At 60.4% G+C, this 23,687-nt stretch overlaps 1 protein-coding gene across 4 annotated transcripts; it reads left to right on the top strand.

The window, feature by feature from the left end:
* The first annotated feature begins 271 nt into the window (after positions 1–271).
* On the top strand, positions 272–23,600 carry TBC1D24 (TBC1 domain family member 24). 4 transcript variants are annotated; one of them, XM_080830564.1, is made up of 9 exons: positions 272–323; positions 16,508–17,584; positions 18,223–18,240; positions 18,699–18,857; positions 19,926–19,989; positions 20,887–20,982; positions 21,214–21,436; positions 21,798–21,968; positions 22,622–23,594. In XM_080830564.1, exons 2-8 carry the CDS (start codon positions 16,620–16,622, stop codon positions 21,950–21,952), a joined length of 1,680 nt encoding a protein of 559 aa, XP_080686690.1. In that variant the 5' UTR covers positions 272–323; positions 16,508–16,619; the 3' UTR covers positions 21,953–21,968; positions 22,622–23,594. The 4 variants fall into 4 exon arrangements, with proteins under 4 accessions (XP_080686690.1, XP_080686689.1, XP_080686692.1 ...); XM_080830563.1 differs by having other exon boundaries at positions 21,798–23,600; XM_080830566.1 differs by lacking the exon at positions 18,223–18,240 and having other exon boundaries at positions 282–323.
* Positions 23,601–23,687: the final 87 nt, after the last annotated feature.

The following is a 23,687-nucleotide window of genomic DNA, read 5'->3' as shown; positions in this document are numbered from 1 at the left end:
GCGACTCTGGCTGGCAGCCCTCTCGGCTCCGGACGCCCCCAGCCTTGCCTTGGGCGGGACCCCGCATCCCCCGCCCACTCGGCTTGCGCCCCTCAACGCCGGGACCCGATTCTGGCCACCGCCGGCTCCCGCGGCCCGGCGGCACGGCGCCAGCGCGCATGCCCAGAGCCCGCCGCGGCCGAGACCCGCGGGCGCCCGGGGTGGGCAGCCGGCGGCGCGTGCTCGGCGGGGGCGGGGCCGCGTGCGCGCGTGCGCAGAAGGGCCCGCGCTCAGTCGCTCGGCCAGCTGAGGAGAAGCGGCGCGGCGCGGCGCGGCGGGCGGAGGTGGGTGCGCGGTCGGCTCGGCGGGCGGGGGGCGTGACGGCCCGGCGCGGGGCCGGGTCGCCGGCTGTCACCGCGGCGGGGGCGTGCTGAGGGAGGGGACGTGGGGCAGGGCTGCGGGGCCTCCGTCCGAGGCGGGGCGCTGGGGCCGGCCGTGGCGCGGGTAGGGGTCCGGACCCCGTGCGCCCGGGGCCCGCGGCCGTCCGCCTGCCCTGCCCGCCCTCCCCGGGCTGGGCCCCGCGGACCGAGCGCCGGGCGCGAGGGGCCCAGGGCAGGGGCCCATCCAGCCCCGCCCGACGCCCACCGCGGGGCAGGGCCTACGCCCCCCCTTCCCCCCACCAGCGGAGGTCCGCGGTCGGCCCAGGGCGAAGCGTCGGAAAGAGCTGTTCCCGTGTCACTCTTTTCTCGGGGCACTTTCCGGTTCTGCGGGGTAGGAAATCCTCTCCTGGACTCGAAATTGCAACAGATTCTCTGATAACGTTCTGCCCTTGAAGACCTGCAACTGCTCTCCTCTGGGCCCTCTGCTTGCCCCAGGATGACCCGCCCGCCCACCTGCCGCCCAGGTACCTGTCTGCCCAGCCTCGGAGCCCTTGGCCTGGCTGCTGTGCCAGGCCGCAGCCATCCTCCAGGCCTTGCCGGCGGAAGGGAGCGTTTCGGCAGGGCCCCTGGCACTGTGCTTTCCGAGCCTTGAGTAGGCACAGCTGGAGGTTGGGCATAGGCTGCACCGGGTCCCGGTTTTCTTTGGGCAGGGGTGCTGGTGGCCTGGCTACAGGTTTTCATTGATGACCTCGCTGCATACGGGGACAGATGCTGTGGGGTTCCTGGAGTGCCACTGGCTGGGCTGACGTTAAAGGCCAAAGGTTGTCTAAGAGCCACCTGGGTTATGGGGAGGCACAGGTAGACGGTTAAGATAGCAGTGTGCGCCGGAGCTGCAGGCCTGGTGGCCAGTGGCTCTGTGGCTATGGTGGTGATGCTGGCGTTCTGGTGTTTGCCCATTTTCTTATTCCTAGTCAGGAGTCTGTCTGCCTTTCTGGGGTCAATAGGGGCACTCAAAGCTGGTTTTCATTATTTCGATGTATATTTGCTCAGGTGTCAGAGGGCGAATTACAAAAGACAAAAAACACCCCCTCTGCCCCCCCAAAACCCCGTTATTCCACAGATGTAGCTGTTTCCTCCACTTGAGGAGGAGGACTCGCACCAGACCCCTGTAACTGTTTGCTTAATTGTCTTGGAGCCAAGCATGCAGGTCCTATTCATTTGAAGGGGTACAGGCTTTGAGAAGCAAACCCAAGTAAGAAAAGTTCAGGAAATCTCACGAAGGTTTTGCACTTAGCCCTAGCCGGGGGTGCGGCCCCTCACGCACTTCTTTTGCTCTGAAGGTTGGTCCTCGACTAATCTTCTCAGTCCTCAGATTAAGTCTTTACGTGAAGTGCTTATCGGGCGCAAGTGGTCTGTTTAGAAGCTTGTCTCTCCCCGTGAACAGGGTGAGAGCCACGTCACGTTCATCTTTGCTCTTCTATTATTGTCTGGCATGGAGAAGGCAGGCGGGTATCTCTGAACAGCTGTTGAAATGAACCAAGGTCCTGAAGCTAGCTCAGTAATTCCCGTCTGGATTAAGGGTGACCTTCGGGGAACGTAGACGTCACCTGGACAGGCTTCTCATAACAGTAATAAAATTCACCCCCGAGTCTGCAGGTTCACCTGCAGGTGGGCCCCAGCGCACCTGCCAGGACTGTCCAGCAGGCCAAGTGACCTTGGGTACACTATGTTGCTCCTAATTCCAGTTGTGGTCTGAGCCAACCTCAGAAGACATATTTAAGTGTTTGCTTTTAGATGGTTTCTGGTTTGAAGTACATAAGAACAACAAAGCAGGTTATAAAAAAGCACTTAACATTTACCCTGTTCAATGTTTTACCCGTTGAAGCATACCTTTCCTGTTATGACAACTCTGTCTGTGGAGGAAAGAAGACCTTTTCAACTCAAAGCCACAGTTTCAGTGGCTGTTGCAAGTGTCACTTTCTAAATGGAGATAATATCAAAGGGGGGAAAAAAAAATAACCACCTCAGGCATTTTATTAAGAATCCACTTGAATTCTTTATTCAGTGCTTTTCATTATGCTTTTAACACAAATTTATCGAGATCCTACTGTCCTTGGCACAAGGAGGCCCCATCGGGAGACCGTGTGCCACAGCTGGCCGTACAGGGAGGAGGGGGCGGGGTGGGGGGCGAGCAGTAGCCTCTGGCTGTGCAGCGGGGAGAGAGCAGTAGCCTCTGGCTGCCCTTTGGTAGGGATTCCTAGGAAGGACTTGAGCTAAATTTTCACAAAAGAATAGATGTGGCGAGGCCGTGTGAGGGAAAGAGCCTTCTGGGCAAAGGGACCATGCGTGTGCGGGGAGAAAGGCCTGACGATCTCACACCCTGTAGTTGAAGGAAGGGCCTCAGGAGACTTGGGAGGCCGGGGAAACTGAGGCAGATTGGGAAAGAGTGTTTGAGTTCCAGGCTCAGGTTTGAACTTTACCCTGAGAGCTGTGGGAAGCAAGCCCCCAAGGGGTCTTGGGTTTGTGAGTGGCTGACGTGATCGTCCTCTCCGTGGGGGACCAGGCAGCGGTAGCCGTGTTGGGTGGTGAAGGCCTGCACTGAGTCGGAAGCCGTTAAGAGGCCACAGAAGTCTTCCTAGCCAGACGTAGGCCCAGTGCAGAGGAAGGGTGCCAGGGGACAGAAAGGAGAGAGGGACCCTGGGACAGGTGGCTGCAGGGAGGGGAAGGGCCAGGGAGAAGGGAGGCGTAAGGAACATTCCAAGAGTGGGTGACAGCAGTTGGCGGCCCCGTGCCACACACACAGGGTGCTGGAAGGAAGCTGGTTTGGGGGAAGGTGACAACTTCCGGTGTGGAGATGTTGAGCTGAATGTCAGTAAGGCTTCCCCAGTGGGAGGTGGGTGTACATTAGTCTAGAGCCAGGGAGAGCGTCCTGGGCTCGGGAGCGTTCGCGGGACTCCTTCCAGTGGTGCTGAAGCCGCAGGGACTGGGGTGGGCCTCCCCAGGGCTGTGTATGGAGTAAGCAAGAGAAACCTAGAGGGATCTGAGGTTTTATGTCCGTCTGGGAAGAGGACGGGCGAGGTCATGGAAGTCTGATTCATAAGCCCTTGCCTTGGGGCCTGGGGGCAGGATCGTGGGGTTCTTCTTTGTCACAGGGCCCCAATTTGTTGGCTAAACAGCGAAATGTAAGATCCTCAAGGTGCAAAATCAGATGATTATTGCCAGGCCCTTCCTGTCTCATGGCTTTATGTGCCTTTTGGGAAACCCAGATTGTCACTTATCTCAAAGGATCCCGTTTCCCTCTAGACCAGGGGTGGGTCCCCTCAGAGCATTCTTAGATCTCTGAAAAAAGTGTTTTTCACACCCAGAGACTGATTCAGAGTTACGGAATTCTCGAGGCCCCCTTGCTGTACCTCTGGGACCTCAGTTTCTGTGTGGTACACCCGCATTAGCAGCAAGCAGGACTTGGGAAAGACTCTCGATGCTCTCTCGAGCAAGTGTGTGGTGCCCCTTCCATCTTCCTCCCACACCTGGGGGCTGAGGGGGAGAGGGTGGGGAAAGGCCCATGTTGCAAAAGGAGCCTCTCTCTGCCCTCAGGTGGCACAGGGCCCCACAGGGCTGGTCTGGCCTTCAGATAAGCGCACAGTGGGCTGTTGGAAGTTATCTTTGTCTCTGAAGGAACATGCTCCTCACTTAGGGCACCCGAGACAAGATCTCCTTCTGTCCCATGGCGGTTATGTGCCCCCAGCTGGCTGTGGGACCTTATCAGTCTCCCTTGGGTATTGCACAAGGACCTGCTGGCTGGGGTCACATGGGAGCGGTCATGGTTTCTCACTCCAGCCTCCTTTGCTGCTCTCCCTTTTTACAGGTAATCGAGAACATACTAGACACAGTTTGGCCTGTTTCCCATAATCTGAAACTGTGTTTGCCTAATGGTTACACAATTTTAATTGGGTACCACACACAGTGAGGGGTGTTGCTTACTGACGGGCGATTCTGTTACCAATAAAAGCCTTACTGTGTAGTATTTTAAATGTAGTTCCTTACCTGCTCCCACTGAATGCTTCCCTCCCCATTTGGTCCCTTCAGCATTTCCTTGTATCATTTTGCAGGGCTTCTCTCTCTCCAGGAATTCCTTGTCCAGCAAGGATCATTCTAGCCTTTAAATCTTGGTAAAGCTGCTGGACTTAGAAAGACCCAAGTGTATGCATTAATTCCTCCTGCCTCAGACAGCCTTCCCTGCCCTTTGGGACTGTCCCTCCCCACTGCCCGGTGCACGCCAGGCCTTGGTCTCAGGTCCTTTGGCTTCTGGGATCCCGTGCGGCTGGACTGTAGCACGTTTAGTCATCTGCACTGTGGATGGTGGTCAGTGGCCTGTCCTCTTAAAGACTGTAGGGCTCGCTGCCCCGAGTGGCTGTGCCCCCTGATACCCTGTCCTGGGCCCAGGCTGTCACTTCTTCCTGGGCCAGGGCCTCCTTGTCCCGCAGGACCCAGCTGAGGCACCCGACACCCTGTGCTTTCCTCTCTGCGCACCTGCGTCTGGGTTGGCGTGGTCCATCCCTCCATGTCCCCACGGGCAGTGGCTCATGGAGAGCTTGTGTCTTTGTATCCAGCACCTGGTACCAGGTGCCCAGGAAGTGTTTTGAATGCCTGTTAAAATGATTATGACTGCAAGACTCCCTCTCGCCCCAGCTTTGTTGTCAGGTCTAAAAATACTTGCTCAGAACCTGCTCTGTGCCCAGCCTTCTGAGGCACACCTGTGACAGGCACCTTGCTTGGAATTCAGACTGGTTGGAATTCCGATGCTGCCGACCTTCGAGTTCCCTTCTCCTGCTTCTCATTCTGTGTAGCTGGCTGGTGTTTCCCGTGCCCTGGGGGCGTTTGCTCACCCCTGCTCTTGGGAAGACCCTGTTTTGCTGGGAAGATCCAGATCCTTGTGTTAACAAAACCCCGTTCCAACCTTAGCCCCTGCCTGTGGGCGGACCAGGCCAGGCCAGGCTGGGGCAAAGGTGTTTGACCCAGCAGAGGGCCATAGGGGACTCTTCGGAGTGGCTAACAGGGACCTGTTCCAGGTCCCGTGCCCTAGGCTCAGGTGTCATTGGTAAGACCTGCATTTGAACTTCTGCCTGGAAGACAGGCAGACAGGCCGGCCAGCTGTGCTGTGATTAATGCCTCGTTAATGGTTACACCCCTTGTCCCTGGCACGCGCCCTCCATCGTGTGCCACCAGCAAAGGCCACTACCAGCTTCCCAGAACCGGCTGCCTGGTAGTCGCCGTGGAGTTGCCAGTTGCCGTTACTATTTGGAAAATCCCTGTGTTCTGCTTCAGGGCCGAGGCAGAGCACAGCCTGTGCTCCGGTTCTATGCAGACACCTGCTGGGAAGGTCACCGGCATGGCACAGGCTGGCAAACGTTCCTGTTGTTACTGTTTAGAATTAAATTTTCCTCTTGGGCTAAAGTGGTTTGGGATTTTTCTGCGTCTCCATGTTGCTGTCTCTAGTTTCCTCCTTCCCGGCTACACCGGCTCTGGCGGGAGGCCCCTGGGCTCAAAAATCATCACGTGGTGGAAGAGCGGGACCCCTAAGCCCGTCCTCACACCAGGGTGCCCACAGTTAGAGCCGTTTTTGCCCAAGGAGGGATCGCGTGCGGCGAGGGCGCCCTCCGCCCTGCCTGGGAGGCCAGGAAAGGCAGGTGAGGGAGATGGGTGTCTCCTGCTTTGCTGCCGCCTCCACGGGGGTTGTCCCGGGCCACACACCACGGCCAGACCCCGAAGGAGGGTGGGGCCAGGGAAGGGTTTCCAGTGCAGCCCAGAGCTGCGTTGGTCATGTGGAGTGTAGGGTGGTGAGCGTCACTCCAGAAAACAGTTGAAGGTTTAGGACCTGAGTTCACCAGAGGATCTGAGGCGGAGAAGAGCGTGGACCCCGTGAAAGCCACATTTAAAAGACTCGTGGGCGGATGGGAGCAGGAGAGGCCCGGCAGCTGAGGGGTCAGGAGGGTGGGAGGCGGGAGGCCTCCGCAGAGGAGAGCTGAGAGCAGCGAGGTCACCCACGCGTGCTTCAGGGCGATAAGGACCCAAGGGTGTCCCTGCAAGGTGGGTACACCCACTCTGTCCAGAAGCTTCACTGGGAGGGAAGGAAGAAGGAGCCACAGGGCCAGAGCAGCCCGTGGGTTCTTAGGGGACACTAAGACAGATGGGGTGCCTGACGGGGGAGAGTCAGGGCCCAGGGGAGATGCAGACTGAGGGGCGGAGCGGGAGGGGCCGCAGGTGGGTGTGGAGCTATCAGCTGGGGTGCGGCTTCGGAGAGCCTGCTGGCCAGGGGGCTCTGAGGGCTTGGACCAGGGCAGCCTGATTTTTCCCCTCCAGCTGGTGTGCAGGCGCAGAGAAGTGTGCTGTGGGGCCGGCTTCGCCTGTGGGTGTGCCTGGTGGCCCAGGGGGGAAGACCGGAGGGGCTTGACAGGCAGGTCTAGGCTGAGTGGGCGAGGAGGTAAAGCCAAGCGGGGCCGCTGGGTAGGGGGAGGGGTGGGAAGAGGGAAGGGCATCATGAAGAGCCCTTGGATGGGGTCATGAGAGAGTGGGGTGCACATGACACCCCATCTCTGGCACTTTCGGAGCTGACAGGATGTGCGTGAAGTGATAGAGATGTAAAGCTTCTGAAGTTGGGGAGCATCGAGCCGAGGCCGCCTGCTCTGCCCCGTCGCGCTCTGCAGTGGTGGTTTTGAGCTGAGTTGGGGGTCCAGGAAACCAGGACCCTGGGGGGCAGGGTCTGAGGAGAGCCCACACAGAGGGGGGCAAGGTCTGGAGAGAGCCAAGATAGAGGGGGACAGGGTCTGGGGAGAGCCCAGACAGAGGGAGACTGGGTCTGGGGAGAGCATAAATGGGGTGGCAGAGTCCGGGGAGAGGTCAGATAAAGGGGGACAGGGTCTGGGGAGAGCCCAGATAGAGAGGGGCGGGGTCCAGAGAAAGCTCAGCTAGAGGGGGCAGGGTCTGGGGAGAGCCAGGGTAGAGGGGTCAAGGTCCAGGGAGAGTTCAGATAGAGGGGGGCGGGGGTCCGGGGAGAGCTCTGGTAGAGGGGCAGCGTCTGGGGAGAGCCCACATAGAGGGGGAGCAGGGGCGGGGGAGAGCCCAGATAGAGGGGGCTGGGTCCAGGGGAGCCCCTGCGGTCTGGCCAGAAGGGTGAAGGGCACATTCAGAGAGAGGATGAGGAGGTGGGTGCTATGGATCGCAGGTTCCAGAGCCAGAGGAGTGGTGGGAGTGCGGGAGGTGGGTGAAAGCAGGACAGCACAGTAAGAGAATGTGGGGGATCAGTGACTGTGGGTACCCCGGTCAGTGACACCACCACCACCACTGTCTGCACAAATGGAGTCCTCTCACAGCCCAGGGCTGAGATGGGGAGATGCGTACCCGCCCCCCCTTGCCCCCCCAGGTTCCACACTACGACCTGCAGCTTTTCCCCGCGGCCTCCAGCATATTCCTGCCGGTGGAATGGGGTGTTTTCCTGTTCTCCCCACAGATGGGTGGGAAGTCTGGGCCTCGTGAGGAAGTCCGATTTGACTCAGACTTGAGAAGAAGGTTCCAGAGTACTGGGAGAGGCTGGTCATCTCCTGCCTTGGAATGTGCCCTGCTCCAGGCCTATGGCCAGGCCCATCCCTGCCCCTTCCGCCTTGTAGGCCAGATGGCCTCAGGGACCTGTCCCAACCCTCCACCTCCTTCCGCCGTCCTCACCTGAAGCTCCACCGGCCGTGTCTGCCATTCCTGACTTGCTAGCGCCCTTCAGGCTGCCCCCCGCCCCCCGCCGACCCTGTCTCGTACCCAAATGCCCCATGAGCTGAGCTCTCCCTTCCCACACGGGCTGTCTTCCCCGCTTGGCGCCCTGCCCAGTGGCCTCAGCCCCGAGCATCTCCGTGTCAGGCAGCAAACACGTCTTTCTCATGCACACACCTGAGGGAGGGCTGGAATGGGGCTGTGTCACCGCCGCATGCCGGTCTCTAGTTCCAAGCGGGTGTCGCGGGCTTCCTCGTGCTGTTGTCGCCTGGCTTGTCTGTAGGCTCTACCTTGAGAGAGACCCACGGCCTCTACAGCTACGGGGCTCCCTAGAGACTGAGAAAGCCACGGATTCCACCGCCTGAGAGGGGAGCAGCTCTGTCCCACGGAAGTCCGCAGCCCCAGAGCCAGGCACGTCCCTGTCCCGCTGTCCTGCTGCACACGCACACCCACACCTGTGCCCACACACACATGCACACACACGTACATGCACACGCGCACACATACCTACGCGTGCGCCCACACACACGCACAGGGCTGGGGCCGCCGCCTCCTTCCTGTCGGTTCTCTGTTTGCTAGTCCTGCTCCCTGAACAGACGGAGGATTGCTCAGAGCAGAGGAAATGCTGAGCCATAGCGGCCGACCCCCGCGGTGCAGCTCCCCGGTCCTGTGCTCGGTGACTAAGGCCCAGCAGGCCCAGCTCTGGACCCGGTGCTGTTCCGCAGCTGGGGGTGGGGTTGGTGAGAATCCCTCTGCACACCGCGGCCCCTTGCCCTTTGGTGGCGACCAGGGCTGTGTGTATGCGCCTCCATGAGGCCGACCGGTGGCTGACAAGTCTAGGAGCCAGCGTTGGCGTCTGGGCGGGCCCTTGCCTCCAACCTGAGCAGCTCGGGCATTAGCCCCAGAGGCGTGTCTGCCATACCAGGCCTTCGCACTCCAGCGGGAGCACCCCGGCTGCTCTGCCGGCCCTGCCCCTGCCTTGGGTCAGATTCTCCGTTCCCTGCTTGGGTGTCTGCCCCCACCACGGGGTCACCTTGGCTGGTGGAACCTACCCCTGGGCAGGCTGTTTGCAGCCCGTCTTCTCCATCCTCCCTGGCTGGCCCTATGCCACCCTCCCCGCGCCTCTTCTCTGCACTCAGCCCTCCTTCCTCGGCCACCAGGGGAACGTTCCTGACGTGCCACCTTCTGCTTAGGCTCTCCGACTGATCCCGCTTGTGTGGGGGTGATCCAGCCTCCCAGGACAGCTGGCACACATGGCTATCGGTCCCCTTCTGTCCCAGCTCTGGCCACTCTCCGCCCACCTCAGCCTGCCCGCCTTGGCGTGTCCTCCTCTCTCTGCCCTGCCCACTCTGGCACCTGGACTGCCCCCCGTCTCCATACACTCAGCGCCCCTCCTGTCGCCCCTTCTGCTGGGCTCAGGTGGAGTCAGTGCAGTGCCTTGGTGGCCCCTCAGGGCACAGAGGCCGTAGGTCAGCAGAAGCCTGTCAGACGAGTAAAAGGGGCAGGGGAGGCCCGGCCTGGAAGGGGGCGCGGAGCCCATGGTGGGTGGTTAGGGCGGAGTCACCCAGGCTTCCCGTGTGCGCCTGCGCTTGTCATAGGAAGGGGAGATCCGGGGGCACCTGCGTGGCTCAGTCCGTTAAATGTCTGCCTTTGGCTCAGGTCACGATCCCGGGGTCCTGAGATCGAGTCCTGGGATCCAGTGCCGCGTCGGGCTCCCTGCTCAGCGGGGCGTCTGCTTCTCCTTCCTCTGCCTCCTTGCCCTGCTTGTGCTCTTTTGCTTTCTCTCAAATAAATACAGTCTTTAAAAAAAAAGAAAGTGAGGTTCATAGCCAAGAGTTTGGGGAAATCATGTTCCCCACTTAAGAGGTGAGAAATGCAGGGGTTGTGACTCCTCAGACGCTGGGCAGTGTTTGGGGACAACAGAGGGGCCCTGGGAAGCCAGCCCTGCACACACTGAGGAGAGCGCGTCGGGGGTGGGGGGCTGACTGTCCAGGTGGCCTGTGATCCCAAAGTGACCGGGGGTTGTGGGCACGGCAGGGGTCGCCATGAGCTCCCCAGAGGCAGACAGACCTGGGGCGGTTGTCCCTGTGCTGTGGCACTCATGGGTACATCTCTGTACTTGGTTTCCTCCTCTGTAAACTGGAGCCAGTCCCCATGCCCTTGACTTGTCCTCAGGATTAGGGGAGCTCGGACTGCAAGGCAGAGTCCGTTGGCGGCCAGCAGCCGAGGGCCCTGTGCTCTGCAGCCCCTGCGGACTGGGATGGGAGGGGTCCGGCTTGAACAGGGGCTGCTGGCTGGTTGTTCCTCAGCCTCTCCTGCCCCAGTGTCCCACAAGGAGGTCTTGTCCCTCCCACCATCTCTGCTCCGTCTTCTTGCCTTGCTTCTTAGCCCCAGCCAGTACCTTCTCTTCCTGTTGCCCTGGAGGACAGGGTTGGGGTTGATCTGAACTCCCATGGGGTGCACCCAGCAGAAGGGTCTCCTCCTAGGAACTCCCTCCCCAGAAACAGCCGTCCTGGCCAGGGCCTGTGGGGAGGACCCCCCCGCATCGGAGCTCACCACAGCCTAATGTCAGCTTGCCTTTGGCATACCCGGGACAGTGTACATGGCCAGAGGGCACAGTGGTCATCATGACGGGAAGGGGAGGCGGACCAAGCTGTCACCAGCATAGCAACATCACATTTGGGGGAAATAGGGGTCACTCATTTCCACTTAGAGTTCTGGTTTTTGTTTTAGAGTTTACTTAGAGTGAGCGAGTGTGGGGAGGGACAGAGGGAGAGAGAAAGTCCAGCAGACTCCGTGGTGAGCTTAGGGCCTGATGTGGGGCTTGATCTCAAGACCCTGAGATCACGTCCTGAGCCAAAACCGAGAGTCAGATGCCCAACCGACTGCCCCACCCAGGGGCCCCCGGAGTTCTTTTATTTTTTATCAAGAATAATTTGCTTCCTTTCTATAGGTAGTCTGGACCCTCAAAACAGGCACGGCGTTTGTGAGGATCACTGGAGGGGGCTTACAGGGGTAGGGGAAGCAGGTCTGTCGAAGAGGCCCTTTGCAGCGACTGTCCCTAAAGAGCGAGCCAGGGACTTGGGTGGGCCTGTGGGAGAACCTCCCCCACCAGAAGGAGCCTTACTCAGGCCCCTCTGCAGGACTGATCAAGGGATGACCCACCGGGTCCCTAGCCCTCCCCAGATGTCCCTGAGCCTGTACCAGGCCAGGGAACTCTATGAAGCAATAAGGAGAAGCCCCAGGGACATGTGAGCTGCCTGTGTGCCAGACTAGGCTGAGTGCTTTCTATAAACAGTCTTCGTTAATCCTCATAACAATTGGCTTTTAAGTACAGTGGTTGGATCACACCCCTTCCTGCTTCCGGCTGTACCTAGAAGGAAATCCAGACTCCTCCCTGTGGGCGATCTGGCCCCGGAGGTCTCCGCGGCTCTTTGCCTTGCTTGCTGTGCTCTGGCCATTCTGGATGCCCTTCCCTTCCTGGAGCTCACCAGCGTGCTCCGGCCTCAGGGCCTTTGCACTTGCTCTTCTCATTGTCCACAGTGATCTTTCCTCAGCTCTCTTGGCTGCTTCCTTCTCGTCACTTGAGCTCAAGTTGAGAGAAGTCCACCCCGATTACTGTAGTGGTCATTGCCTGCCGGGCACGCCGTGTCCCCAGGTGTCTGAAGCCATCCGTCGGTTTCTGATGAATCCGAAAGGATATCGAAAGGAGTTTTTTCAGTTTTCCCGGAATTGGCAGGCTAGGCCCAGAGCCGAGGACAGAACGTACCAAGTACTTCCCTGCGTGCCAAATGCAGGGAGCCACAGGCAGCTGGAACCAGCCTCCTCCCACAGAGCTGGTCAGAGGTGTCCCCTGAGAACCAGCCCAGTCCCTGCCCTGTTGCTCTGCAGCAAGCCTGAGACTGGTGGGGGGGTGGTGTTTAGGTGAGTGCAGCGTTTGTGATCAAAAGTCATTCCCCCGCTTCTGCATTGGAGGCCCAAGGAAGGGGGGTTTACGTGGTGGCAAGGCCCCACAGGCAGGGCGTCCAGAACGACCAGAGCACAGAGGCAGGAGTTGTGCAGCAGAGCCACGGCGGGGAGCACGGATGAGGGGACATGAGAGAGAGTGGGGTGTGCTTGTCTGCCGGGTGTCGCACACACCCAGCTGGTGAGCCCGGAGCGTGAACTCACCGCCCCCCCCACCTCCTGGTGTTGCAGGAGGACCCATGCCCATGAGGTGGGTTATGCTTATCAGCTCCGTCTCCTGGGTAGGCATGTGTCCTTTGGGGAAGAGGCATGAGTCGTGTGAGGTTCAGGCTGTCAAAGCTGGACAGCTAGGCCTATCGGACTCAACGCTGGACCATCTCCCGCACTAGCTCCTGCCTCCCTTCTCCATGCTGACCCCCATGTGTGGACGTGGAAGCCTGGCCTCCTTCCTCCTTCCTGGCCCCTGGGACAGCCACCGGGGTGGGGGGGGGCAAGGGGAGCAGGGGGCCTGTTTCCCCCATCCCCGACAGGGTCGTGTGGTGGCCGCAAGCTGCAGGAGGAGAATCTGGGGGAACAGGCACGTCAGCTCCAGAACTTACCTCCAGGGCACCAGTATTCAACCCAGGGGAGTTTATATGTTCTTACATGTTGGGTGTGTTTCCTATCCCCGGACTTCTCTTTGCCGGTAGCTTACACCGTCTAATGTGATTGTGAATGAGTGTGCGTGTCAATTGAAGGAAAGGCTTTGTGGGATACATGCTAAAACATGCATAGCGATTGGCTTTAGGTAGAAGACGGGGTAGGATTGGGGTGAGGGACTGGAACAGGGCTTCACATTTCTGTTCTGTCCTTTTGTATTATTGGCCCTTTCTGTGACGATGCATTCCTGTTTATTATTTTTTTTAAAGATTTTATTTATTTATTTGACAGAGAGATCACAAGTAGGCAGAGAGAGAGGGGGAAGCAGGCTCCCCGCTGAGCAGAGAGCCCGATGTGGGGCTCGATCCCAGGACCCTGAGATCATGACCTGAGCCGAAGGCAGTGGCTTAACCCACCGAGCCACCCAGGTGCCGCTGCATTCCTATTTAAAAACAACAACTAAGAAAACCACCATGAATCTAGTGTTACAGGTGCCTAGAGCAGTCGCTGCAGGCCTGGCCTGCCCACCGCGGAGTGCCCTGCTCTCTCTCGGGTGGGGCTGGAGGAGAAGGCCTGTGGAGGCCCAGGGAGCACGCCCCTGCCTCGGACTCCTTCCGAATCCAGCATGCCCGTCCCTGGGCTCCTTGCTGCAGCAGACGAGACCGTGTGCTCCTCCTCGAAGGTCCTTCTGGAGGAGCTGTGCAAGGTGTGGTCATCTGCTTGGAGCTGCCAGTCTAGTACCCCACCAGCACGGGAGGCCGGTTGAGTGAGGCTTGGTGCTGTCCTGCCCGGCTCTCGTTCTGCTTATAAACATGTTTACTGCCCCGAGAAGCAGCTGGTGCCTTTCACACACACAGGATGGGCCTGGGGTCCCCTTCACAGGTTAGCGGGCCCAGAGCCTAGAATGAAGGATGTAAACCCTATAGGTGGGGCCCCTGCCTGGTTCAGCCGAAAAGCGTGCCACTCTTGATCTTAGGGTCATGAGTTCGAGTCCTGTGTCAGGGGGTAGAGAGAACTTGAAATAAAGAAATAAAATCTAAAACAAAACAAAACAAAAAAACCCAAACCCCACAAACCTATAGGTAATTTGCCCATGGGGGCTGTGGAGTGCCACCTGGTTGTGGCCCTGGACGTGGCTCTTTAGGACCCGGCTCCTTTCCCACACAGGGCAGAGCAAACTTACCGGCTCCGCGAAGGCGTCTTTTCCTCTGGAGAGGCAGGTTCCAGCCCAGCAGCAGGCCCGTCCCACTGTGGGTGAGGCACTTCTTGGTGGGACACGTGAAATGGGTGTTGCCGCAAAACCTTAGGTTAGCTCATCTTCTCTGTGGGGAAGCTCGGATAGGAGCAGCATGGACAGATACGTCTCCAGGAGAGCTGGAGGCCGGACTCCGGCAGACCCCGGCCCGCCCGTGTTCATAGCAGCGTTGCTCACGGGAGCCGGGAGCGACCCGCGCCAGCTGACAGACGGGGGGGTAAACGCGGCCTGTTCTGGCCGCATGTGGACTGTTCTTCAGGCGTAAAGAGGAAGGACATTATGATTGGGGGAGGGCAGGATGGACAGTTGGAGCACAGAGGTACTCTAGGGCAGTGAAAATACTCTGTATCATGAAGACACATGTCCTCATACATTTGTCCCGACTCCTAGAAGGTACACAAGGAGTGAACCCTCATCGCCCTGCCGATTTCAGGTAGCGATGGCATGTTCGTGCAGACTGCTAAGTGGTGAGCTGCGCTGGTGATGCACGAGTCTGGGGGCAGTGCAGGCGGGGGGGCGGTGGTGACAGATCTCTGTGCCTTCACTTCTCTGTGAACTTGAAACTGCTCTAGAAAAATAGTCTTGGGGCACCCGGCTAGCTCAGGTGGTAGAGCATGCAACTCTTGATCTTGGGGTCAGGAGTTTCAGACTGACGGGTGTAGCTAGGACTTACAGAATAAGATCTTAAAAAATAAATAAAAATTAAGAATAAAAAAATAGCTTAAATTAAGAAAAAATTATGATACACACTATAAACGTACATGAACCTTAAGGACATGATGCTGAGTGAAATGAGGCAGACACAAAATGACGAACGTGTACGATGCGATTTCTGTGAGGCTCTAAAATTGTCCCGTTCATAGAGACAGAGACAGAAGGGTGGGTGCCAGGGGCTGGGGAGGGGGCATCCGTGTTTAATGGGGGCAGAGTTTCAACTGGGGAAGAGGAGCGCGATCTGGGGACTGACAGTGGTGAGGGCTGCAGGACTGTGTGAACGTTCTGAATGTCTCAGAACCGGGCACTTAAAAATGGCTACAATGTAAATCTTCTGTATATTTTGCCACAGTAAAAAACAATGTATCAAGGGGCTTTCTCCAGCTGCCTTCTCACCCCTACAGGTTTTATACCGTAATTCTCTCATTTCCACTCCGTTCTCAAGGCGTGACTTCCGTTTTACATTTTCAGATGAGTGTTCTGGGTACAGGACAAACTGGAACCATCCGGCCACTTACTGAAACCCGCTAAAGCAGAGCCCTGAGCCCTCTGTCCCCTTGTACCATCCCAGGTGGAAAGGCTGGTCTGAGGTATGAGGCAGACGTGGCCGAGGACAGTAGCCTTTGGCAAAGGCAGATGTTAAGTCGTGGTCCCCTGCACGGTAGACCGGTGACCTGCTAGCTAGAGAGAGATCGCACCGCATAGCCATTGGGTACCGTCTACCTGGACCTCTGTGGTTCCCCACAGAGGAGGGGCCACACCAAATCCCCCAGGGCCTCGGGCCCATTCAGACCCAGAAATGTCTTCATGGCAAAGCTATGACTGCTTCACTGGGTTTCTTGGCCCTCATGTCTGCCCCCCAGCTGCAATGTCTCTCCACCCGAAAGCTAGCTGGCATTTCTAGAGAGTTCAAGGCTGGCCTCTGCATCCTGATGTGGGGCGGGGAGGGGCAGTGCCAGTACCCAGTGGAGCACAGGGCCCGAGGGCCAACACCTAATGGGGTGGAGACCGAGCATCTCTTGACTCGCTGGGGTGCAGTGGTCCAATGACCACAGGGTGATGTGGAGGGCAGGAGGGGGTACTGATGGGCCTCCCCCACCCCGTGGAGAGCTGTTTTGAGTGGGTCTGTCTGGCCTAGCCCTTCGGGGAACTCAGCCCTAGCCTCTCCTTAGTCTGTATGACCTACTCTGGTAATAGCATAAGACCCATGGAAAGAAATTCTACTGCAAAGTTTATAGTGAATTCTCAAAGTATCTACTTATCTTATATATTTTTAAAAGATTTTATTTATTTATTTGCGAGGGAGAGAGGGAGGGAGAAAACAAGCCGGGGGAGCAGCAGAGGCAGAGGGAGAAGTGGGCTCCCCACTGAGCAGAGAACCCGGTGCTGGACTTGATCCCAGAACTACAGGATCATGACCTGTGCTGAAGGCAGACGCTTAATTGACTGAGCCACCCAGGCACCCAATATCCACTTACCTTAAATGAAAACCCTTCAAATACATTATAGAAAGATTAAAACAAGAACATGTTCTTTAAACGTGTTCTTTAAAATGTGAAACTTCAGGGCACCTGGGTGGCTCAGTGGGTTAAGCATCTGCCTTCGGCTCGGGTCATGATTTCAGGGTCCTGGGATCGAGCCCCGCATCGGGCTCTCTGCTCAGCAGGCAGTCTGCTTCTTCCTCTCCTCTGCTTGTGTGCGTGTGCTCTCTCTCCCTCTCTCAAATAAATAAATACATAAATTAACCTTAAAAAAGCAAAACAAAAAGACACGAACCTTCGTACGGATGTATTAAGCCTGACTTTTAATCCAACAGGGTATGGGGTGGCAAACAGGTTAGCTGCGAGGCCTCAGAGAGGGGCCTGGGGATTTCAGCGCTCCGTGCCCCGCCTGGCAGCCTGGGACCCTCCTCCCGGGCACCCTGCACCATGGACCCCCCGGGGTACAACTGCTTTGTGGACAGAGACAAAATGGACACAGCCGTGCAGGACCTGGGCCCCAAGGAGCTGAGCTGCACGGAGCCGCAGGAGCTGAAGCAGCTGGCCCGCCAGGGCTACTGGGCCCGCAGCTACGCCCTGCGCGGCAAGGTGTACCAGCGGCTGATCCGGGACATCCCCTGCCGCACCGTCACGCCGGACGCCAGCGTGTACAGCGACATCGTGGGCAAGATCGTGGGCAAGCACAGCGACAGCAGCCTGCCCTTACCCGAGTTCGTGGACAACACGCAGGTGCCCAGCTACTGCCTGAACCCGCGCGGTGAGGGCGCCGTGCGCAAGATCCTGCTGTGCATCGCCAACCAGTTCCCGGACGTGTCCTTCTGCCCCGCGCTGCCCGCCGTCGTGGCCCTGCTGCTGCACTACAGCTCGGACGAGGCCCAGTGCTTCGAGAACGCCTGCCGCATCCTGGCCTGCAACGACCCCAGCAGGAAGCTGGTGGACCAGAGCTTCCTGGCCTTCGAGTCCTCCTGCATGACCTTCGGGGACCTGGTGAACAAGTACTGCCAGGCGGCCCACAAGCTGATGGTGGCCGTGTCCGAGGACGTGCTGCAGGTCTACGCAGACTGGCAGCGCTGGCTGTTCGGGGAGCTGCCGCTCAGCCACTTCGCCCGCGTCTTCGACGTCTTCCTGGTGGAGGGCTACAAGGTGCTGTACCGCGTGGCGCTGGCCATCCTCAAGTTCTTCCACAAGGCGAGAGCCGGGCAGCCGCCAGAGCCGGACAGCGTGAAGCAGGACATCCGCGCCTTCGTCAGGGACATCGCCAAGACCGTGTCTCCGGAGAAGCTGCTGGAGAAGGCGTTCGCCATCCGCCTCTTCTCCCGGAAGGAGATCCAGCTCCTGCAGATGGCCAACGAGAAAGCGCTGAAGCAGAAGGGCATCACCGTCAAGCAGAAGAGGTAGGCGGGCCCCCGGGGGCCTCAGCGGGGGCCTCAGCGGGGGCCTGCCCTGCGGCTCTGAGCGGCCCTCGTGTGGGAGGGCTTCAGCTGGGACGCATCCCAGGGTGGGGGTCGGACCTCGTCCCGCCAGCCTCTTGGTCACCTGCCGGCCCGCCCGCCAGGCCACCCTGCGCGGATAGAAAACCACGGGCGGGAGAAGGGGAATTGTGACCACAGCCACGGACTGCTCAGGCAGCTGTGGGCGCAGAAGGTGGAGTGTCCTGCCCTTGGGGACAGGGCCCATGGCTGGGACGGAAGCCGGACGCTGACCATGGAGTCATATGTCGGCAGTGGGCCTGGCTGACCGTCGAACATGATTTCAGAGCCGCCCCTGCTCTGCCCCTCCTGCTCTGGGCTCCCTTGCTTGCTGTCCTCGTGGCCGCTGGGTATGCCCCCGCCCTGAGCACAGCACCTGGGGGAGCCCACAGCCTCCCCACACCATCCCCGCACCGGCTCGGCCTGACCGGGCCGTCGGTACAGAGGCCTTTCTCCTGGACCACAGGCAGGTACGTCCCGGCCGTCAGTACCTGCCACTAACCTGTCCTTGTCTGTTTTGTTTCTCTTCTTCTCTGTGTCCGTTGCTTCCTCCTGTTTTTCAGTGTTTCACTCTCTAAAAGGTAGGTCTGTTAACCACATGTCCGTGCCTGGCCTCTCTGCGTCTCCCGGCCTGGCTGTCCCAGGGCCCGGCTGCTTGCTCCTGCTCTCAGGACTGGCTTCGGCAACGCTGCCTGGAAGCCCGGCTGCTCCTGCTCTGTCTGTCTGCGCGGCTGCCTCGCCTCTGCTGTCTGTCGGTGCTTGGCTGGCTCTGAAACCTTGTCTTGCCAGAGCTGGCTCCGTGTCTGTCCCCGTTTAGTAGGGAAAAGGTGCTTTTGTCCTGGCCCAGGCCGGTGCTCTCCCCTCTGAAACCTCAGGGAGTGGGGCTCCAGGGGTCAGCACCGTCCCGTTTCTCCCTCCGTAGGTGAGGAGCCCCCTGCAGGCTTAGCTTACACGAGAGGCTCTGCATCCCTCCAGGGTGGGGAGACACGATCGGGGCTGGGGTCCAGGCTGTGCTCTGAGCCCTCCCCGCTCTCCCCAGGCAGTTTGTGCACTTGGCCGTGCACGCGGAGAACTTCCACTCCGAGATCGTCAGTGTGAAGGAGATGAGAGACATCTGGTCGTGGGTCCCCGAACGCTTCGCCCTGTGCCAGCCCCTCCTGCTCTTCTCATCCCTGCAGCACGGGTACAGCCTGACCAGGTAACCCCCAGGAGACCGGCACACACTGGCCTGGGCTCCGGGGCCTGCCGGTGTGGGGGGACAGAGTGAGCTGTGGGGCCCCTCCAGAACGTTGTGTTGGCGGCTAGAGATGTATTCCCGGGGGCCCTGGAATGGGAGCCCCTCTTCCTGGACTTCTCTTACTCCCAAGCCTCCCACACGCGAGGGCTCCATGCCGTGAATACACAGCCCGGCTCCAGGCTTCTGTGTGGGTGCGGGGACAACCCGGGAAGCAGAATCCCCACCCAGGAGCGTACAGGATTCTAGCACAGATGACCCGTGCTGGTAGGCCTTGGGTCACTACTCCCCGACCCCCACTTGGCTGGTCCACAGGTGGGCCCGGGGAACTCTGGTCGGGCCCCCTCAGATCGTGTCCCCTCCCATGGCAGCTCCGCCAGGCACAGCCCCCGTTGAGCCCGAGACGGCAGGTGGCCTCAGAAGCTTCTGGCTTCAGTCCCAGGTGACACTTCGCATGTGGCATGGCTAGAGATACATTCACCTGCTCCCCAACTCTGCGCCCTGTGGGAGCCCCGGCCGGAGAGCAGGACAGACAGGCAGGGCCCCCGGGGATGTCCGCCAAGCCCCAGGCGCTTGGTGCCACCACAGGGCACTGTCAGGCCTCCTCAGGCACTTCCCAGTGTTGGCTGTGTCCCGGCACAGGCCCCAAGGCATGTTCCAGGCTCTCCTAGAGCAGGGACCTGTTCCTCTGCTCTTGTCTCCCTGGAGCACCTGGCACGTGGCTGGGCCTGCTGAGGGCGACCTGCGTGCGACTTTCCCCCCCACATCATACCAGGGCCGGTGGTCTGGGGTAGGTGACTGCGGCTGCAGGCTGCCTGGCCTGGGCACTGTTTTGGCTGAGAAGTGTCCAGGCCAAGGTGCTGTCAGGTCCTTGGCCATCGTGCTTGGTCCCCGGGACACAGGGCAACACAGTTCCCAGGGCCGTCTACCGCAGACAGCCCAGGCTTCTCAGATGTGATGAGCGCCAGAGGCTGTGGCCCAAGGGGGCACCGAGCATGATGCCAGGCTGCTGCGTGTGGTCTTTGCTCCCAGGTTCTATCTCCAGTGTGAAGGACATGAGCCCACCCTCCTGCTCATCAAGACCACGCAGAAGGAGGTGAGGAGGGGTCTTTGCGTCTGCTGAGCTCCGGGGAGGGAGGAGCCGCCCTGAAACTTCCACCCAGGCTCCCTGCTCTTAGGTGCACAGGGTGGGGCGGGCCCTCCACGGAGGGGGACCCCAGCCCCAAGGGACCTCCTGTCTCCCCTGGGGCTCCCCTGCGGGAGCAGCCTGACCCCCCAGGGCCTGGCTTTGAGGAGCGCTGCAGAGATGGCCTAGTGAGCAAGGCTCTCCCTGCCCGCCACCCGCTGTCTTCACCCCTCCCCTGCCGACAGATAGTCGGCGGCGGCTGTCCTCTGCAGTAGCTGTCACCTGGAAAGTGCCCTGGAGCGTCTAGGAAAGTCGGAACTCCCAGGCCTCCATTCTAGGGCCTTGTGCTCCCCGCAGAGTCTCCTTGTTCCTTGGCTCCCAAACCCACACCCCTGGGAGTGTTAGGTTCCTCACCCCGCCCGGATCCTGTGTCTGGCTTCTAGCAAGGGACTCAGTGTCAGACACGGGGGGCAAAGCCTGTAGCCACTCGAAGGACTGAGTATGTTGGTGAAATGTAGCACTTTGCTGGCTGGCGGGATTGGGGAACACTCTAGAGTGCGGTCATCTCGGAAGCTTCTGCGTGAGGGGCACCCCTGGGGTTGATGGCCGAAGTCCAAGTGCGGCCGTGGGCTCCTCACCGTGAATGAGGGCCAAGGACGGAAACAGAAGTACCCCCGACAAGCCGAGGCGGCCACCCGCCCCGTGCCCTCCAGACTCTGACGTCCCCACACCGCTGGCCACCTCCGGCGCTTGGCCTCGGGTTGGGGCAGGGGTGCGACTGTGCCCACAGTGCCGCCCGGCCATGAGCGAGGGGTGCTTCTGCAGGCAGGCGGGGTGCGGCCTCATGCCCTGGGCCTTTCTCCCCAGGTGTGTGGGGCTTACCTGTCAACAGACTGGAGTGAGAGGAACAAGTTTGGAGGCAAAGTGGGCTTCTTTGGGACTGGAGAGTGCTTCGTGTTTCGGGTGAGTGAGGCTGCCGGCTGCTCACCCCACAGGGCCCCCACCCCCCGCCATTGGCTTCACGAGGGAAGGTCAGGGTCAGATGACACTGCGTGCGTGCGGGCGGGCCTTGGCCATGTGCAGCATCTCCCCAGCCCGGGCGCGGGGTCTGGTGCTGAGATTGGTGGGGGTGTGGGCAGGAGGGCCCGGCGGGGGCACTGTGTGCGGTGACTCTGGCTGCCGCTTTGCCCTCAGCTGCAGCCCGAGGTCCAGCGCTACGAGTGGGTGGTCATCAAACACCCAGAGCTGACCAAGCCTGTGTCCTCGGAGGCCCCCGCCGCCCCGTCGCCGCCGTGCCGCCCCGTGTCCTCCGACCCTGCTGACCGCCTCTCGCCTTTCCTGGCTGCACGTCACTTCAACCTGCCCTCCAAGACGGAGTCTATGTTCATGGCTGGGGGCAATGACTGCCTCATCGTAGGTGGGCACCCCTCTGCTCCCCGTGCTTGGTCCCACCCACCCACCCTTGGTCACTTATCCTGGGAGATGGGCTCAGGGTCATGGGGCACGGAGGTCCTGCGTGGCAGGTGCCTCCCCCAAGGGATGGGCAGAGGAAGAGAATTGTGGGGGCTGGAGCAGGTGCAGGAGTGGGAGTGGGGACAGGAAGGTGCATGGTGGGGGACCCTGGGTTGCCCTGTGGTCTCGGAGAAGTATCTGGAAGGGCCAGGGCAGGGACAGCTCGGAGGCTTACCCTGTCCCAGGGGAGATGCTTGGGAGTGGGGAGAGGGTCTCAGGGGGCAGTTCTGGACAGAGGGGTGGCCACTGACCAGAGCATCTTGCAGGTGGAGGGGGCGGCCAGGCGCTCTACATCGATGGGGACCTAAACCGGGGCCGCACTGGCCACTGTGACACTTTCAACAACCAACCCCTGTGCTCTGAGAACTTCCTCATCGCGGCTGTGGAGGCCTGGGGCTTCCAAGACCCTGACACCCAGTGACGGACCTGCACAGACGGTGACTGAGCCGTCACCATGGGGTGGGGTGGGGCAGAGGCCAGGCCCCTTCTTCAGGGGTTAGGCAGTAAGTGAGGTCCCCTCCTCTCCCCTGTGCCGTGCCAGTGGCCAGTGTCAAGGTGCAGCTGGGGCTCTGGGGCTGGGCCGGCCAGGGCATGCTGGGACTTCATCGGCTGGGCCTGTCCCTGCTCAGACCTGCTGCTGCCTCGAGTGTGGGCTCAGGCCCCAGGTCTCCGTGGAGGCGTCCCTTGGTGCTCTGCTGGGACAGGAAAGGCAGAAGAAACCTTCCATCAAGTGTGGGGCCATGGCGCCCCCTGCTGGTGCCTCGTAGCATGGCTCCTGAGCAGAGGCCCGTGGCCACCACTGGTCCTGTGGGTGGGCGGCCACCTGGTGCTTGGCTGGCGCTGGCGGCTCCCCAGAAGAAACAGGCGTGCTGGGGACGGCTCCTTGGCCATGTCCCCTTCCCCCTCCCACCCCCTCTCACCCATACCCTCCTCCCCGTGCTGGCCTCCTATGGCTGCCTCTTGGACGGTCACGGCAGGGGGGAAGAGGGGAGGGCAGAATCTGTGCTGAGCTCTGGGCCCCTCCCGAGGGAGGGCCGAGCACCAGTATGATAAAGGGCTGGAGGGGACATCATGGGTTCTTGCGTTTCAGAGCCTGAGGCTTCTGCTGGGCCCCGCTGTGAGCCCATCCCTGAAGAGGCCGCCCAGGATGGCGCAGGGAGGGGCCCTCTGCGGCTGATCCAAACCAGCCAGCTCCGTGTCCAGGAGAAGCCCGGACCCACGGGGGCTTCTGCGGCCCTCCTGCTCTCTGCCCGGGGCCACCTCCACTCCCCAACAGTCTCTGCAGTGGCCCCAGGGTCCTGTCCAGACTCCCCAACATGGCATGCTGGTCTTCATCCGTCCCCAGGCACCCCAGCTTGTTAGGGCTGCCTGCTCCCCAGATCCCTCCATGCCCCTCTCACAGCCCTGTGGTTGGTTTTCTTGTGCTGCCTCCCCTGCCCCTCTCCCTGCCCAGGGGGCCCCCACAGGGGCCCTGCAGGGTGCCACATGAAGACTGGTCGGGGAGTGGTCTCCTGCCTCGTGACGGCCCTCAGCAGGTCCTGAGGGCCTGGGCACCTGGGGGAGGACACCCAAGAGCCTCTTGGGACTGTGGCAGCCTGGGTCACAGGTGCTGGGTCCCGCCCCCCAGCCTGGTCCCCCCGTGGCTGCAGCCAGCCCCTCAGTGTCCCCACGCGCCACACCTCCGCTATCTCCGTCTCGCTTGCTCGTCCTGTGGGGCATTGGCCCTCCCCTACCCCCCCACTCCAGTCTCCCCCGAACCGGGCCACCGTGGTTCAGGAGGAAGGACCATGAGCCCTGGGTGGCGCTGGGCGAGCCACGAACCTGCCTGGAACTCTGTTGCTCCAGCGGTAAAATGGGGCCAGTCATCCTGCTCTGCTGTCCCCACGGGACTCTCAAGAGGCTCCGCAGGGACAGTGTGAGTCCCTAGTGAGAAGAGGTGCTGGGAGGCAGTGTCACTGCTCACCCCCCCCCCACTGCCACCCTTGTTCCCCCTCCTCTGAGCCCCCACAGCCCCGTGTCATAGCGCCAACTTCGGCGTTCATTAAACATGGTCTTGTTACATGAACTCCGAGGGTCCAAGTCTGGTCTCTTCAACCACAGGGGCCTCCAGGGGCTCCCCGGGGCACGCCCCTGAGTGGGGTGGGTGCTGGAAACTG

Source organism: Martes martes (genome assembly GCF_963455335.1).
Source record: "Martes martes genome assembly, chromosome: 18".
Classification (NCBI taxonomy): Eukaryota; Metazoa; Chordata; class Mammalia; order Carnivora; family Mustelidae; genus Martes; species Martes martes.
This window is presented reverse-complemented; position numbering and strand designations above follow the sequence as displayed.

Excerpts from the sequence above, each read along its gene's own strand:
- TBC1D24 (XM_080830563.1), top strand. The coding sequence starts at position 16,620 with ATGGACCCCCCGGGGTACAACTGCTTTGTGGACAGAGACAAAATGGAC. Across the intron at positions 18,858-19,925 it reads CACGGGTACAGCCTGACCAG|GTTCTATCTCCAGTGTGAAG; the intron begins GTAACCCCCAGG and ends CTTTGCTCCCAG. Across the intron at positions 20,983-21,213 it reads GAGAGTGCTTCGTGTTTCGG|CTGCAGCCCGAGGTCCAGCG; the intron begins GTGAGTGAGGCT and ends CTTTGCCCTCAG.